The 14,959-nt window shown below is 37.1% G+C and overlaps 1 protein-coding gene across 3 annotated transcripts; it reads left to right on the forward strand.

Annotated features, from left to right (window-relative positions):
• Positions 1 to 3,802: 3,802 nt before the first annotated feature.
• Positions 3,803 to 14,612, forward strand: LOC130214294 (gastrula zinc finger protein XlCGF8.2DB-like). Of its 3 annotated transcripts, none has more exons than XM_056445899.1 (3): positions 3,803 to 3,890; positions 5,305 to 5,407; positions 5,591 to 9,068. In XM_056445899.1, the coding sequence occupies exons 2-3, from the start codon at positions 5,350 to 5,352 to the stop codon at positions 6,568 to 6,570; spliced, it is 1,038 nt and encodes a 345-aa protein (XP_056301874.1). In that variant the 5' UTR covers positions 3,803 to 3,890; positions 5,305 to 5,349; the 3' UTR covers positions 6,571 to 9,068. The 3 variants fall into 3 exon arrangements, with proteins under 3 accessions (XP_056301874.1, XP_056301876.1, XP_056301875.1); XM_056445901.1 differs by lacking the exons at positions 5,305 to 5,407; positions 5,591 to 9,068 and adding exons at positions 10,624 to 10,762; positions 12,189 to 14,612 and having other exon boundaries at positions 3,808 to 3,890; XM_056445900.1 differs by lacking the exons at positions 3,803 to 3,890; positions 5,305 to 5,407; positions 5,591 to 9,068 and adding exons at positions 9,860 to 9,979; positions 10,624 to 10,762; positions 12,189 to 14,612.
• Positions 14,613 to 14,959: the final 347 nt, after the last annotated feature.

Raw genomic sequence — 14,959 nt, forward strand, 5'->3', positions numbered from 1 at the left:
CTGACTGCTGCACATGTTATAACTGAGAAATAAAAAGCAAAACATACTAAATGACTCCTTTATTGAACAAGTGTAACGTAACTGTTCTTAACATCCCTGAAAGAATGATGCATTGGATTTACTCAATTTTTTAAGGTAAGTGGTTACAAACAATTTATATGGGCTGAATTTAAACAAACAAATTAAGTTAAACATTACTACATTTCATTTGTTTGCTTAAAATCAGCCCTTATCCTTACCTAATGAGACTGGTGGGCACAATGTTTTTAGGACAAGTCTATTCTTGGTTTAATTTTGAGGACCGCCACTCAGAGATCCTTCTCAATGTTCAGCTGTGGCCTGTATTTATTTTTAATGTATTTAATTGCTGTAAAGTAGTCAGTTTAACCTGGTGCTATAAAATCAATCTGTGTTGTTAATCTAACATACAATCTAATCTAACACACAATCCTATGAAAATAAACTGAAAGGCTGATTGCTTTCCATTTGCATGATGTTGCTTTTTTATGTGACTATTAACTACTATTTTAATCTTCTGTGTGTTATGGATAAAATCTGGCAATTCTAATACTTGAATGAAATTTATTTCATAAGTTTATTAGTAAAGGGACTAAGCCTAAAAGAAAATGAGTGAATGAATGATTCTTAGACTGTTGCCCCGTTTTGTGTTGTCAATATGCTTGTGTGTGTGTGTATAGGCCTATTGTTGTATACTTATAACCACCTCAGAGGAATTTGGGGGTAGCGAGTCACTGGCATTGTTATAGGGTATATGCGGAGCTAGTGTTTTTTCCATACTAATAAACTTCTGGTGACCTGTTATTGTGAGTTTTTTCTATTTTATACGGTTCCTTTTACAGCATCGATGTTGTAATGTAATTAAAATACATTCAGTTAAATAAACTTTGGCATTCATTTAGTTGTTCAAGTGTAAAATGAGACAAAAAGCCGTTTACTCGCACGCGACCGTCAGAATCGGCAGACTAGCGCAGAAGTAAGATGTAGATGCTTAATAATTTACATTAATAACACTGTAAAGGAAACATTGTTTGTAAATTATTTTGTTTATTTTGATGTCCTTTTGATTATGTTGTGTTTGTGTGAAACATTTGCTTTGTTTGTTTGTTTATATTTTTAGTTTTCGCATCTTTCAATAAATAAATCACATGGACATCAGTATTTGGGACTGTTTAATAACCGGCGGGTAGCTACAATTGTAAAACATGATTCATTGGATTTACTAAATTTCTCAAGGTAAGTTACAAACAATTTATATGGGCTGAATTTAAACAAACTAATTAAGTTGAACATTAATATTTGTTTAAAATCAACCCTTAAAATGATTTGCAACCATTTACCTTTAAAAACCGTAAATCCAACACATCATTTCTTTTCAGTGACAGTAAGAACGCTCTTGAACAAATGTGCACATCCTGAAAGATGCTTAATAATTTACAATAATAACACGGTAAAGGAAACATTCACTGAAAAAAAGTGTTGCTTGCAAAACAGTTTTTTGTGTTGAATTTAAACAAAGAAATTTAATTTAATAATGTTCAACTTAATTTGTTTGTTTAAATTCAGCCCAAATAAATTGTTTACAACCACTTAACATAAAAAAATGAGTAAATCCAAGAAATCATCTTTGAATAATTATTTTGTGTTGTTTGTATATTATTTTGTTTATTTTGATGTCCTTTTGATTATGTTGTGTTTATGTGAAACATTTGCTTTGTTTGTTTATATTTTTAATTTTCACAGTGTTCAATAAATGAAAAACATGGACATCAGTATTTGGGAAGTGTGGACTGTTTAAGCATTGGATTTATTAAATTTAAAAGTGATTGGAATTTATATGGGCTGAAATTAAACAAACACATTAAGTTTAACATTACAAATCAGCCCTTAAAATGGTTAGCAACCACTTCCGTTAAAAAAAATTGGTGAACCAAATGTATAATTTCCTTAGCGATTATGCAGTACTGTGCTAAGAAAGTTCTTGAACAAATGTGCACAGGAAAGATCCTGTGAGATGTAGATGTTTGACCGTTTCTTATCAGCATGAGCGTCTGGTGCTTCCTGCAGTTTTATTGCCTAATTTATTTACATGAGATCTTCTGATAACTCACAAGCTGCAATGCCTTTGCTTTTCTTTTATTTATATAAACTTATTTAACTCAGTTACTCAACATAGCCTTTGTGGTGTTTTAGATTACTTAAACAGTCTTAGACTAATTTATTAGTTATTCATTTGAAGTGTTACAGCATGTAAATATTGCAGTTATTAATTTATCATCTTAGTAGAACCCTTATGTGCTGTTTTGAGTCCTAATTTGGCCACAGCGTTCTCTGTGTTTCAGCAAACAATGATTTTTGGTGACAAATCTTATTTTGAAACATTTTGGGAAAATGCTTTGAAATTTTCAGAATCTCACCAATACACTGAGCAAATTGACTCCCCTTTCATTATGTTGGGGGCTGTTTTTGCCCGATTGAATTCCATTATAATCGCATTATTTGCTTGCAAAGCCATGACCGCATATCATCATGCATTCTTGATTGTTGCTGGTTTTCCCTGAAAGGAAGAAGTTCAATTTGTAATCTTTACTGTTAATCATCAGCTGGCAGCATGGTGACTTTTTGTGTTGCCAGGTGCAAGAATAAAGTAAAACATTACATAATAATAGAGGGGAAAATAACTAATTAAGGAAACTTTTCCTCAAATATTGCTATAAGCATATGAGTACTCTAATAAATGTATTCGATTTATAAGCCAAACATTACCTACAGACCCTAATAAATAAGTGAACATGGCAACCCATACAATAATAAGCAGGTTTAGTCATGACTAGAGTTTTTTGTTCATGTAAAAGCACTTGTATAGCCTGTCTTATGTGTATGAGTATTTTATTTACAAGACATTTCGTTCCTCTGTATGTCCACAGATGTAGGTATGACAATAAAGCTCTACTTGACTTGACTAATAGGGTTTTATTACAAAACAGGTTTATTACCCTGCTGAAAAATCCAGCTTAAACCAGCCTAGGCTGGCTTTAGCTGGTTGACCAGCCTGGTTTTAGAGGGGTTTTAGCCATTTCCAGGCTGGTTTCCAGCCATTTCCAGCCTGGCTAGGCTGGTCAAGCTGGTTTTTGCTGGTCATTTTCCACCCTGACCAGCTAGGACCAGGCTGGAAATGGCTGGAAACCAGCCTGGAAATAGCCAAAACCATTTCATTTCAGTAATAAACTCATTTACTAAATGCCCTGTGAAAGGTTTTTTACACTGACTGTAAATTGTGTAACTATGAGAAATAAAAAGCGAACCAAATTGTATTTGAACAAATGTAAACAAATAGTTTTAACATTGTACTCAATATTATACAGTACTGTTTAATTATGATAGCATCAAAACATAGGCTATTGTTCTCAAAATCAGTATCATTTGTTTTTGTGTGAAGTTTTACATTAGTTTAGCAGTTAATCTTGCTGTTTATGTTCGTTTTAGCCGTATTTGCATCCCTCGTTGTTCACGAAATGTCTCATAATGTAAATAAGTAAGTACATACGATGTTTGTTTATGCCAGAACTGGCGAACCCACTAACTGACTTTATCAGTCGTGTCAAATTATGACATGAAACTATAATAATCAACAAAATATTGCTTCTGAAACATTTGTGAATGAAAATTGTGTTTCTGATCGATATTATCTCATATCCGAATTCTGAAGTTTAGACAGTTTACGATGGTAATCGCCAGTTGTGGCGCTCGAGATCTGGACACAATGACCAACATCTGAGTCAACGAGAAGAAGAAGAGAGCGCAAGAACGTAAACAAAAGGAGTGGAACAGCTGTTTATGATTCCCTAAATCTGCAGTTTTATCACACTGTTGTAAGTATAATCAGTTTATTATTACTTTAAGGAGAGATCTACATCTAAAAGGGTCAGTTTATTTTGAGTATATGTCACGGGTGATTATTGCTGCTGAAAACGATCGATTAGTGTCATGTTTTTGGGCTGCAATAATAAATCAGACCGTAAATAAACATTCAGAGTACAACATACAGCCAAAACTTATTACAATTTAAGCAGAAGAGGCAAAAAAACTGGCTAAAAGAGTTATTTCCAGGGCAACATTTTTATTTGTTTTTTATAATTTCTGGTTGTGTAGGTGAAATATTAGGCTGATATCTTAATTTCGCCCATTCATATAATTTACCACCTATTAAGTAAACAACATAGTCCAAATATTGCAGCATTTTCTGCTTTCTTTATCAGCTTACAAACTGACTAGTTCAGTTTAATGAGCAATCATGCAGGAATCTTTATCAGCTACTAAAGTAAAACAGTTGGATTGATTGACTGCTTTCTGAATGAGCACCTAGATGACTGGGAGTGAATGTAAAACATATAGCGCATGCATAGATTAGCATAAATTCTCTTTTGAGCTTTTAAAAACATGAACAAAGGCTTTAAACGCTTAATGATATGAATAACAATTAATATAACACATCCCATGCTGCTAAAGACAATTTACATGATCGTACCTCAATCTGGCTTTGAGGAGGTGTGAATAAAGAGAAATTTAGAGACATGTGATGCAATTTAACCATTTTTTTTCAAAGCCAAAATCGAAACTAAATTTCGAGTAATTGCATTAATAATTAAAATATTATTATTATGGTGGACTCCACGCCAAATTGACTTTAAAATCTTGACTCTTTGAAAAGTAGCTACATTTGTCCACGTCTTGTACAATGAAGGAGGACTGGAATATGTCCTTGTTTTGGCCCTTCTCTCATCTAAATGTAATTACCCCCCCCCCCCTATTTCCCCTCCCCTCCGGCCCAGTGATTAACACTGTTGTCTCACAACAAGAATGTCTCTGGTTAAAGTCCCTACTAAACCAGAGGACATTTCTGTGCGGAGTTTTGCTTGTTCTCCCCGTGCTCGCGTGGGTTTTCCCCAGGTTCTCCGGTTTCCTCCCACAGTCCAAATAACACCCTAAGTAAATCGAACAAACAAAATTGATGCCATAGTCAAGCTCTTAGCGTGTACACCTCTCCTCAGTCATCCATATCCGTCACTTAACTAAGCGGGGGAGAGTTCATCGAGATCTACCTGAGCTCAAACTCCCCTTTCGCATTGCAAACGGGAGGGAGCCCCAAGCTCGAGGATCTTATGAGCTCAGGGCTCTCTCCCGGGACTTATTATAAATCATCAGCTACGTGTGAACTCTTGAAATGTATTTGTGGGATGGAGGACCCGAGAAGACAACGTGATTTAACCCTTTCTACATGTCTAGCTTACTAGGTTTTGAAGGAGAAACAACTGACATACAATAGTAAAGATGGAGATTAAGGAAGAACCCTGCAGAATAAAAGAGGAAGAGACAGAGGAACAAATAGGTTTGTGTTTTTATTTATTCTGTTTATTTAACTGATGAAAAACATTAAGATGACATAAACTATAGATTATTTCGTGTCCTTTTTGTTTCTTTTTATCCTTGTTTAATATTGACAATTTAATTAAATGATTTTGGATTGAATTAAGACAAGCACCACTGATTTAATAACCTAATCTTTTCACAGATGAAGATGGAAATGCAGTCAGTTCACAGACTGAACAAACCTTCGGACAAGCTGGAAAGACTGAAGTCGAAGAATCTTTCTGCTGCACTGAGTGTGGGGAGAGTTACTCGGATGAATACACGTTCAGAGATCATCAGCTCTCTCATTCTGATATAAAGACATTCAGCTGTGATCAGTGCGGTAAAACATTTGTGTTGGAAAAGCACTTGAGACAACATCTTCAAGTTCATTCGTCTGTGAAGCCTCACGTGTGTTTCTGTGGGAAAAGTTACACAACAATATACAAGTTAAAAGAGCATCAGGTTATTCACACTGAACCTCATGTGTGCTCGGACTGTGGGAACACCTTCAGTTCATTAACCAACTTAAGACGACACCAGAATATTCACACTGGAGAGAAACCGTATCAGTGTTCACACTGTGAGAAGAGTTTCACACAACCAGGAGGCCTGAAAGCGCATGAGAAGGTTCACACTGGAGAGAAACCCTACGTGTGTTCAGACTGCGGGAAGAGTTTTGGTACGACTAGTAACTTAAATACACACCAGAGGATTCACACTGGAGAGAAACCGTACACCTGCTCTCAATGTGGAAAGAGTTACTCAGATAAAGGAAATCTGAATGTGCACATGAAGATCCACACAGGAGAGAAAGCTTTCTCATGCACCGAATGCGGAAAGAGTTTCGCACACAAAAACACTCTCAAAGATCATCAGCTCTCTCACTCTGGAGTAAAGCTGTTCAGCTGTGATCAGTGCGATAAAACATTTATAAATGCAGCATACTTAAAGCGACACCTTCCCGTTCACGCTGATGTGAAGCCTCACATGTGTTTCTGTGGGAAAAGTTATGGAACAATGGCTAAGTTAAAAAGGCACCAGAGGGTTCACACCGGAGAGAGACCGTACACGTGTTCATACTGCGCAAAGAGTTTCCCTTATTCAGAATCACTGAAAGCTCACGAGAGAACTCACACTTGAGGAAAGCCGTATCAGTGCTCATCATGCGAGAAGTTTTACCATTGCGAAATCCTTGGAGGTTCATCAGAAAGTTCATCACACTGGAGGAAAGCAGCAGCAATGCTCTTAATGCAGCAAGAGTTTTGCTCAATTATCTTACCTATGAACTCATAAAATTTGCTCAAAGGTTCCTGAATAAGACCTGCTTCAGAATCAGATCCATCACGCGCTGGTAAATTGTGTCAATATACAGATATACTGTAAAAGCTGTAATTATTTCCATCAGACTGAGCTCATCTAAGAAGCTCATTTACTAAATTCATTCATTCATTTTCTTTTCGGCTTAGTCCCTTTATTAATCTGGGGTCGCCACAGCGGAATGAACCGCCAACTTATCCCGCATATGTTTCACGTAGCGGATGCCCTTCCAGCTGCAACCCATCTCTGGGAAACATCCATACACAACCATTCACGCTTATACACTACGGACTATTTAGCCTACCCAATTCACCCGCATGTCTTTGGACTGTGGGGGAAACCGCAGCACCAGGAGGAAACCTACGCGAACGCAGGGAGGCAAACTCCACACAGAAACGCCAACTGACCCAGCCAAGGCTCGAACCAGCGACCTTCTTGCTGTGAGGCGACAGCACTACCTACTGCGCCACTGCGTCGCCATCATTTACTAAATGCCTTGTTAAAATGTTTTTTTTACACCGACTGTAAATTTTACAACTATGAGTAGGGCCAGACGGAATCTGCAGACTTTTTTGGGGTATTTCTGAGCAGACTTTTGGTAAAAATCTGCGGATTTCTGCGTAATTATTTTTGGAGTATAATAACTAAAACCTTAATATGTAAAATAACTTTTATTTAATGTTTAAAATGCAAATCCAATTAGATTCACTTTATTTGGTAAACAAAGCAAGTCTCTCATATAATAGATCTAGTAAAAGACAGAAAATATTACTGTACAAACTGCATTGTAAATAAATCAGATACTAATAAATCAGACTGTAATTAATTCTAAAACTGAGTAAATATAGATTTAAACACATTTACTTAAGAAAATAAACAGAATTAATGATGGGTTAAAAATCTGTGGAGTTCTGCGCGCACAGATTCCGTGTGGGCCTAACTATGAGAAATAAGCAAACCATATTACATGAGGCATTTGCAGTGGTGAAAAGAGTACTGAAAAATCAAGTAAAACTACCATTACTTGCCTAAAAATGTAGTGTAAGTAGAGTAAAAGTATCTGTTGTAAATATTACTCAAAGTAATATATAACAAGTAATATCTAATATATAACAATTCTTTTAACATTTCATCAAATGACTAATGTTTTAATATGTCTATAAGATTTTTAAATATAAGTGAACTTTGCAAGTACATGTCAATTTACACTAACCCTAACCCCAACCTAACAGTCTACTTATAATCTAATGAGAATTAGTTGGCATGCAGATGCAATGTAACTTAAATTCAACAAAATGCATTAAAGGGACCATTAAAATAAAGTGAGTCATATTGAACAGATGTAAACAGGTTTTTAACATTGTACTCAACATTATACAGTACTGTAAAACAAAGTAAGTTATTAAAGCTATTGAACCGTTTGGTATTAGATGAAATTAGAAGAAGACAATTATTACACCATCAAAATGTTTTCAAATCATTCATTCACTCATTTTCTTTTTCGGCTTGGTCCCTTTATTAATCTGGGGTCGCCACAACGGAATGAACTGCCAACTTATCCAGCATATGTGTTACGCAGCGGATGCCCTTTCAGCTGCAACCCATCTCTGGGAAACAAATCAAATCACTCTTATTGTCACATCATCAGCAGCATGTGTACTGTGAAAAGCTTAAGTGCTGGCTCCATCATTCATTCATTTTCTTGTCAGCTTAGTCCCTTTATTAATCCAGGGTCGCCACAGCAGAATGAACCGCCAACTTATCCAGCATTTGTTTTACGCAGTGGATGCCCTTCCAGCTGCAACCCATCTCTGGGAAAGTGCTGGCTCCAGACAGTGCAAAATACAATGACATACTCCCAGAAAACAAAACAATATACAATAGGCAATCTTGACAGTAATACGTAGCAAAGAATAAATAGGTGTACACAGTCTGTTGGTGAGACTGTTGGTGGAAAGTTAATATTGGCAATATTGTATTAAGTAAGGATTGGTTAAAGTACAGTGCATGCTACACCTTGATGGTATGCAGTGAGGGGTATGGAAAGAGTTTGTGTGAGGTGTGTTAAATGTTCATCAGCCTGATGAGTCTGTGGGAAGAAGCTTTCCTTCAGTCGGCTGGTGTGTAACTGGATGCTGTAGAACCGTCTGCCTGAATGTTCTCGAAATCATTAATATAATCTGTTTCAGTATGAAGTTTGACAATAGTTTATCTAGATTGCTGTTTATGTTCAATTCAGCCACATTTGGATCCCTTGTGGTTCACGAAATGTGTCAAAACAATTAAATAAACAGTGATGTTTGTTTCTGCCAAACCCACAAGCTGACTTTTTGAGTTTAATTCTACCCTGCTGAAAAATCCAGCTTTAACCAGCCTAGGCTAGTTGGCTGGTTTTAGCTGGTAGACCAGCCTGGTTTTAGAGGGGTTTTGGCCATTTCCAGGCTGGTTTCCAGCTATTTCCAGCTTGGTCTTCGCTGATCAGGCTGGAAAATGACCAGCTAAAACCAGCTTGACCAGCCTGGTTTAAGCTGGACATAGCTGGTTTAGGCTGGGCTCCCAGCCTGACTAGGCCGATCAAGCTAGCTGGTGGTCTCCCAGCCTGAACAGCTAAGACCAGGCTGGAAACCAGCCTGGAAGTTGCCAAAACCCCTCTAAAACCAGCCTGGTCGACCAGGTAAAACCAGCCAACCTGCCTAGGATTTGTCAGCAGGGTAAATCCTGCAATGACACACCTCTTTAATCAACAAAACAAATTTCCAAACATTTGTGAACGAAACTTGTGTTTCTGGTAGAAACTTATATATACGAATTATGAAGTTTAGACAGTTTACGATGGTATCGAGTTGCGCCAGTGGCTCGAGGGGAAGATGGCGGCACCTATGGTTGGGCGGCAGACCGAAGCAAACAGAAATACTACAGGATCCAAACAAGCTGAAAAAAGATCTTACGAGAATGCAATCTCGTAGGAAAGCGATAGGCATGGACTGGTAAGTGAATGGGTCAGATGAAAATGATCATGGTATGAGAAGGAGGATGATATTTAAAGAGAAGAACGGATGGCGATAGGGGGTGGAAGCCACGAAGACGAAGGTTACGCCAGTGGTGGCGCTCGAGCACCGAAGTGTGACGAGCATTCGAGTCTACGAGAAGAAGAAGAGAGCGCAAGAGTGTAAACAAAAGGAGCGAAACAAACGTTTGTGATTCTCTAAATCTGCTGTTTTATCACATTATTGTAAGTATTTTCAAGTTATTATTTGCTTTAGGAGTGATCTACATTTAAAAGGGTCAGCTTATTTTAGTGAGTCTATAACAGGGGGGATTATTGCTGCTGAAAACGATCAATAAGTGTCTTGTTGTGGGCTGTGATAATAGATCAGACTGTCAGAAACACCCAGCGTAACATAAACAGACAAAACTCATAACTATTTAAACAGAAGAGACGTAAAAACAGAAGGTAAAGCATTATTTCCAGGGCAGGAATCTTGACAACGTTTATATTTACAATTTCTGGTTGTGTAAGTGAAATATTAGGTTAATATCTTAATTTTGCCCGTACATATCTTTTACCTCCTATTAATCAAATAACATAGTCAAAATATTGCATCATTTTCTGCTTTGTTTATCAGTTCATAACCCAAAAACTGACTAATTCAGTTTAATGGGAAATTATGCAGCAAACTTTAGCAGCTATTAAAGTAAAACAATTGGATGGATTTAATTTCAGGATTCTGAATGACTGTTTTAGCACTTATGCAGCACTAAATGATTGAGAGTGAATGTAAAGTGTGTGAAGTAGCTGCTAAATGAGCTCAATTCACACACAGCCATTATACTGTTGAAATAAACAACAATCTTTGGCACACCTATTCTCTGCAGTCACGTCCCACAGCGGAAGAAGAAGCAGCAGCAAACAGGAGGAATCACAGCAGGAGAAACAACTGACATACTATAGTAAAGATGGAGATTAAGGAAGAACCCTGCAGAATAAAAGAGGAAGAGACAGAGGAGGCAATAGGTTTGTGTTTTTATTTATTCTGTTTATTTGAATGATGAAAAAATTTAAGGGCACTATCATACAACCGGCGCAATAAGGCGCAAGATGTGTTTGGCATGATTTTTTGCTATTTTAAGACAAGCTCAACAGTAATTCTTTTGTTTTGTGCCACGTTGTTTAAATAGTTAATTAATTTGCGCCCCTTTGTGGACTCATGCAGGGGCGTAGTAATCGGGGGGGGACAGGGGAGATACGTCCCCCTCGCTTTTAGAGACAGACCATTTAGAAACAGGTGATTAATAATTATATAAACGTATGATCTCACACAACCGTCCCCCCCACTATTAAAATGTCCACTAGCCCCTGGACTCATGGGTGTTCCAGTCCATAAAGGAGGTGTGTTAAGGTGCATTGATGGCGCGTTGCTATTTTAAGGCAGGGGTTCCCAAACTTTTCAGCCCTCGACCCCCAAAATAACAATGCCAATGACTCGCGGCCCACAATATCCTCTGAGGTGGTTATACATACAGAAAACCTGCATGCAATGGTGCAGACACACTAATAGACCCACGTCTATTCTTCGTTTATTTTTTTTTATGTATGTCAGTGCTGTAAATGTGCCAGAAGGTTTACCCTGGTATTATAAAATCAATCTGCTGCATCTGATGCTAATGCTGTGTCTTTAATATGATGTACTTACCTCCAGCGGTTTCAATCCGATAGAACTAGTAACTATAAGCTACTATAGTATCTATAAAGTATATAGTAACTATAAAAAAATATTTTTGCTTTTAGGTAGGTTATGGATAAAATATGGTAATTCTTATGGTTTAATAAAAATAAATAGATTTTTGGAAATCACCAGGCGAGCCCCCGGTTTCCACCGTTTTCTCACTCCACCAAACTAAAGGAGTAAAGAGTAAAAGTAAAGTAAAGAGAAAGTAAAGAGGCTGAATGGAGGAGGCTCGTTCTTTATCCTATGTTTAACTGTTTTCTCACTAGTGAAGCGTTCAGTTTTTACCCTTACAAAGTCCACCATGTAAATAGCAAATGCACCATGCAGCGATGCAGCTGACTCTTAAAGGGAATGAGATATGAGACTCTGATTCTTTTATTGCACGTTATGCTCAAAACACACCCAGAACTCATGAAGAGAATAAGCACAACCCTGTTAGACCATGCGCCAGGGCGCAGAGCGTATTTATATGTCTTTTAAGTAGCAAAAGTAGGTTCAGACACAGCCTTAATGCTTTTTCACCATGCACTTTAGACTTTGAGCCTAGATCATTAAAATAGAGCCCTGAGATAAAAACTGACATATAACGAACTATAGATTATTTGTTTTGAAGTCCATTTTGTTTCTCTTTATCTTTAATAATGTCAATTTAACAATAGACTTTGGAATTAAGACAAGCACCACTGATTTAATAACCTAATCTCTTCACAGATGAAGATGGAAATGCAGTCAGTTCACAGACTGAACAAACCTTCGGACAAGCTGGAAAGACTGAAGTCGAAGAATCTTTCAGCTGCTCTGAGTGTGGGAAGACTTACAAACATAAAGACAGTCTTTACAAACACAAAAGGGTTCACAGTGAAAAAGTTTTATTCATATGCACAGAGTGTGGGAAGAGTTACTCAGATAAATACACGTTCAGAGATCATCAGCTCTCTCACGCTGCAGTAAAGCCATTCAGCTGTGATCAGTGCGGTAAAACATTTGTGTTGGAAAAGCACTTGAGACAACATCTTCAAGTTCATTCTGCTGTGAAGCCTCACGTTTGTTTCTGTGGGAAAAGTTACACAACAATATACAAGTTAAAAGAGCATCAGGTTATTCATACTGAACCTCATGTGTGCTCCGACTGTGGGAACACCTTCAGTTCATTAACCAACTTAAGACGACACCAGAATATTCACACTGGAGAGAAACCGTATCAGTGTTCACACTGTGAGAGGAGTTTCAGTCAGCCAGGAGGCCTCAAAGCTCATGAGAAAGTTCACACTGGAGAGAAACCGTACGTGTGTTCAGACTGCGGGAAGAGATTTGGTACAACCAGTAACTTAATTACACACCAGAGGGTTCACACTGGAGAGAAACCATATCAGTGTTCACACTGTGGGAAGAGTTTCTCTCATTCGGATTCTTTGAAAGCTCATGAGATTATTCACACTGGAGTGAAACCTCATGTGTGCTCAGACTGCGGGAAGAGCTTTAGTACATCGAGCAAATTAAAAAAACACGAGAGGATTCACACTGGAGAGAGACCGTATCAGTGTTCACACTGTGGAAAATGTTTTGGTCAGTCAGAAACCTTAAAAGTACATGAGAGAACTCACAATGGAGTCAAACCGTATATCTGTTTGACTGTGGGTGGAGATTTAGTGAATCAAGAAGCTTAAAAATGCTTGAGATGATTCACAAGTGAGAAAAGCTGCATCAGTGCTGTTATGGGGATAGAGTTTCACTAATATCTAATCTACAGGCTCATATTACGAGAATGCAAGACCTAAAGTTGCCTGAATAAGAATTGCTTCACAATGAAATCCATCAGTTAGTAAACCAGTGTGGTTTTCAGATATACAGTAAAAGCTGGATTATCTCCATCAGACTGAGTTCATCTTAAGAATTAATTGTGGATTTGAGCATTTCTGAATCAATGGCAGCATCTGTTCATTCAGTCTATCTGTGGATTTGTTACTGCAGCTCTTGTGTTGGTGTTCAGCTGTTAAAATATAAGATACGTTTAGTCATGGAAAAAGCTGATATGTAACCAACATGAACTCATAAGCAGTTAATGTTTCTTTATGTCATGACTTTACTTGGAGGGGCACGTTATCATTAACTCATTCCTAAAAACTCATGCTTAAATGCATTAGTCATGCATGTGTGTCAGTCAGGGGCGTAGATTTGGGGTGGACAGAGGTGACGCGTCCCCACCAATATCCACCGACCATAGAAATGTCCCCACCAATAATTTAATCCACTTTTTTTTTTAAATCGCGCTGTCAACATTAACCTAGACACGCAGGTTAAATGACGTTCTCTCCTCTAGTCCTCCCGCCCCCAAAACGCATATGGACATTTTGATTGGCTGTTTCTTTCCCTGCTATCATGTGAGAGGCTGTGGCTGCTTATAGATACAAGCAATACTAAAAGCAGTGGATTGTTTTTTTCCCTGTGCAGGAATGAGGTGTGTTGGGTGACGCACACAAGCGACGATGGCGGCAGCAAAAAAGGTGGATATTAAGTGCTTTTTTAACGAAAGTGTAAGTCACATAGGCTAAACGCAAGTTCGCTACTGAATGAGTCCATCATGATAATGGCGTTAATGCTCTTGTTTTGCTCGGCTTTAATGCACAGTCTATCGTTAAAGCAGACTGATATAGTCTGAATAATATGCCCTGAAAACTAACTGCAGAACAGTATATGATCCCACCAGTTCTCCTAATCTCTCAAAGTAGCATGTCCAATTCAGTTGAAACAATTTGTCAGAAAAAATACAGCTTGTGTATAGGCATAATACTGATATATGATTATGTTTGCACTATGGCTAAAATAAACCGAAGTCTTTATTAATCTCTTTCTTTATCAGTTAATAAACATTCTCTTAACATTACACTATCAGGCCTAGGGCCAGCTTATTAAAAGGGGTGCTTATTTGTTTTCAGAAAAACTAAACTTTTTTGCAGTTATTCGCCTCATTTTCTATTTAATTATGAGGTATAAATATTGCTTTTTACTGACATTTTAAGAACTAATTTTTGCTGGATTATCTTGTTGGATGGTTATCATAACCACACTTTATCATGTCCAAAAAATATTTTCAATTATTGTCAAATTGCTTACCGTACTATTTTACTATTTTAAGTGTTTATTTACAAATGTGCATTTAAACTGTACGTTTTATATTACAGTTATATAATGAAAATTTTTAATACAAAATATGAAAATATTCTTTTTTTTAAATATTTTTTTAATATATATATATATTTTTTAAATACAAATTTATTATCATCTATCATTACATCTTTTTAGAAATCTGTTAAAACTTCTTTTAAATTAAAAACTGAAGCCAACAGACATGAATAATAAGAAAAACTCAAAAATAATAATAATCCAACTTTGGTCTTTCGAACCACCCGAACCCCCCTTGGCTACCTGCCTAAACCTTAATAAACGGTATAAAGAGAGGATTAATTATTAATATAATTTAA

This window comes from Danio aesculapii, chromosome 21 (genome assembly GCF_903798145.1).
Source record: "Danio aesculapii chromosome 21, fDanAes4.1, whole genome shotgun sequence".
NCBI classification, from domain to species: domain Eukaryota; kingdom Metazoa; phylum Chordata; class Actinopteri; order Cypriniformes; family Danionidae; genus Danio; species Danio aesculapii.

Bases quoted from the DNA above. Each gene is read 5' to 3' on its own strand.
- LOC130214294 (XM_056445899.1), top strand. From the start codon at position 5,350: ATGGAGATTAAGGAAGAACCCTGCAGAATAAAAGAGGAAGAGACAGAG. The intron at 5,408-5,590 runs GTTTGTGTTTTT...ATCTTTTCACAG, and splicing joins AGAGACAGAGGAACAAATAG to ATGAAGATGGAAATGCAGTC.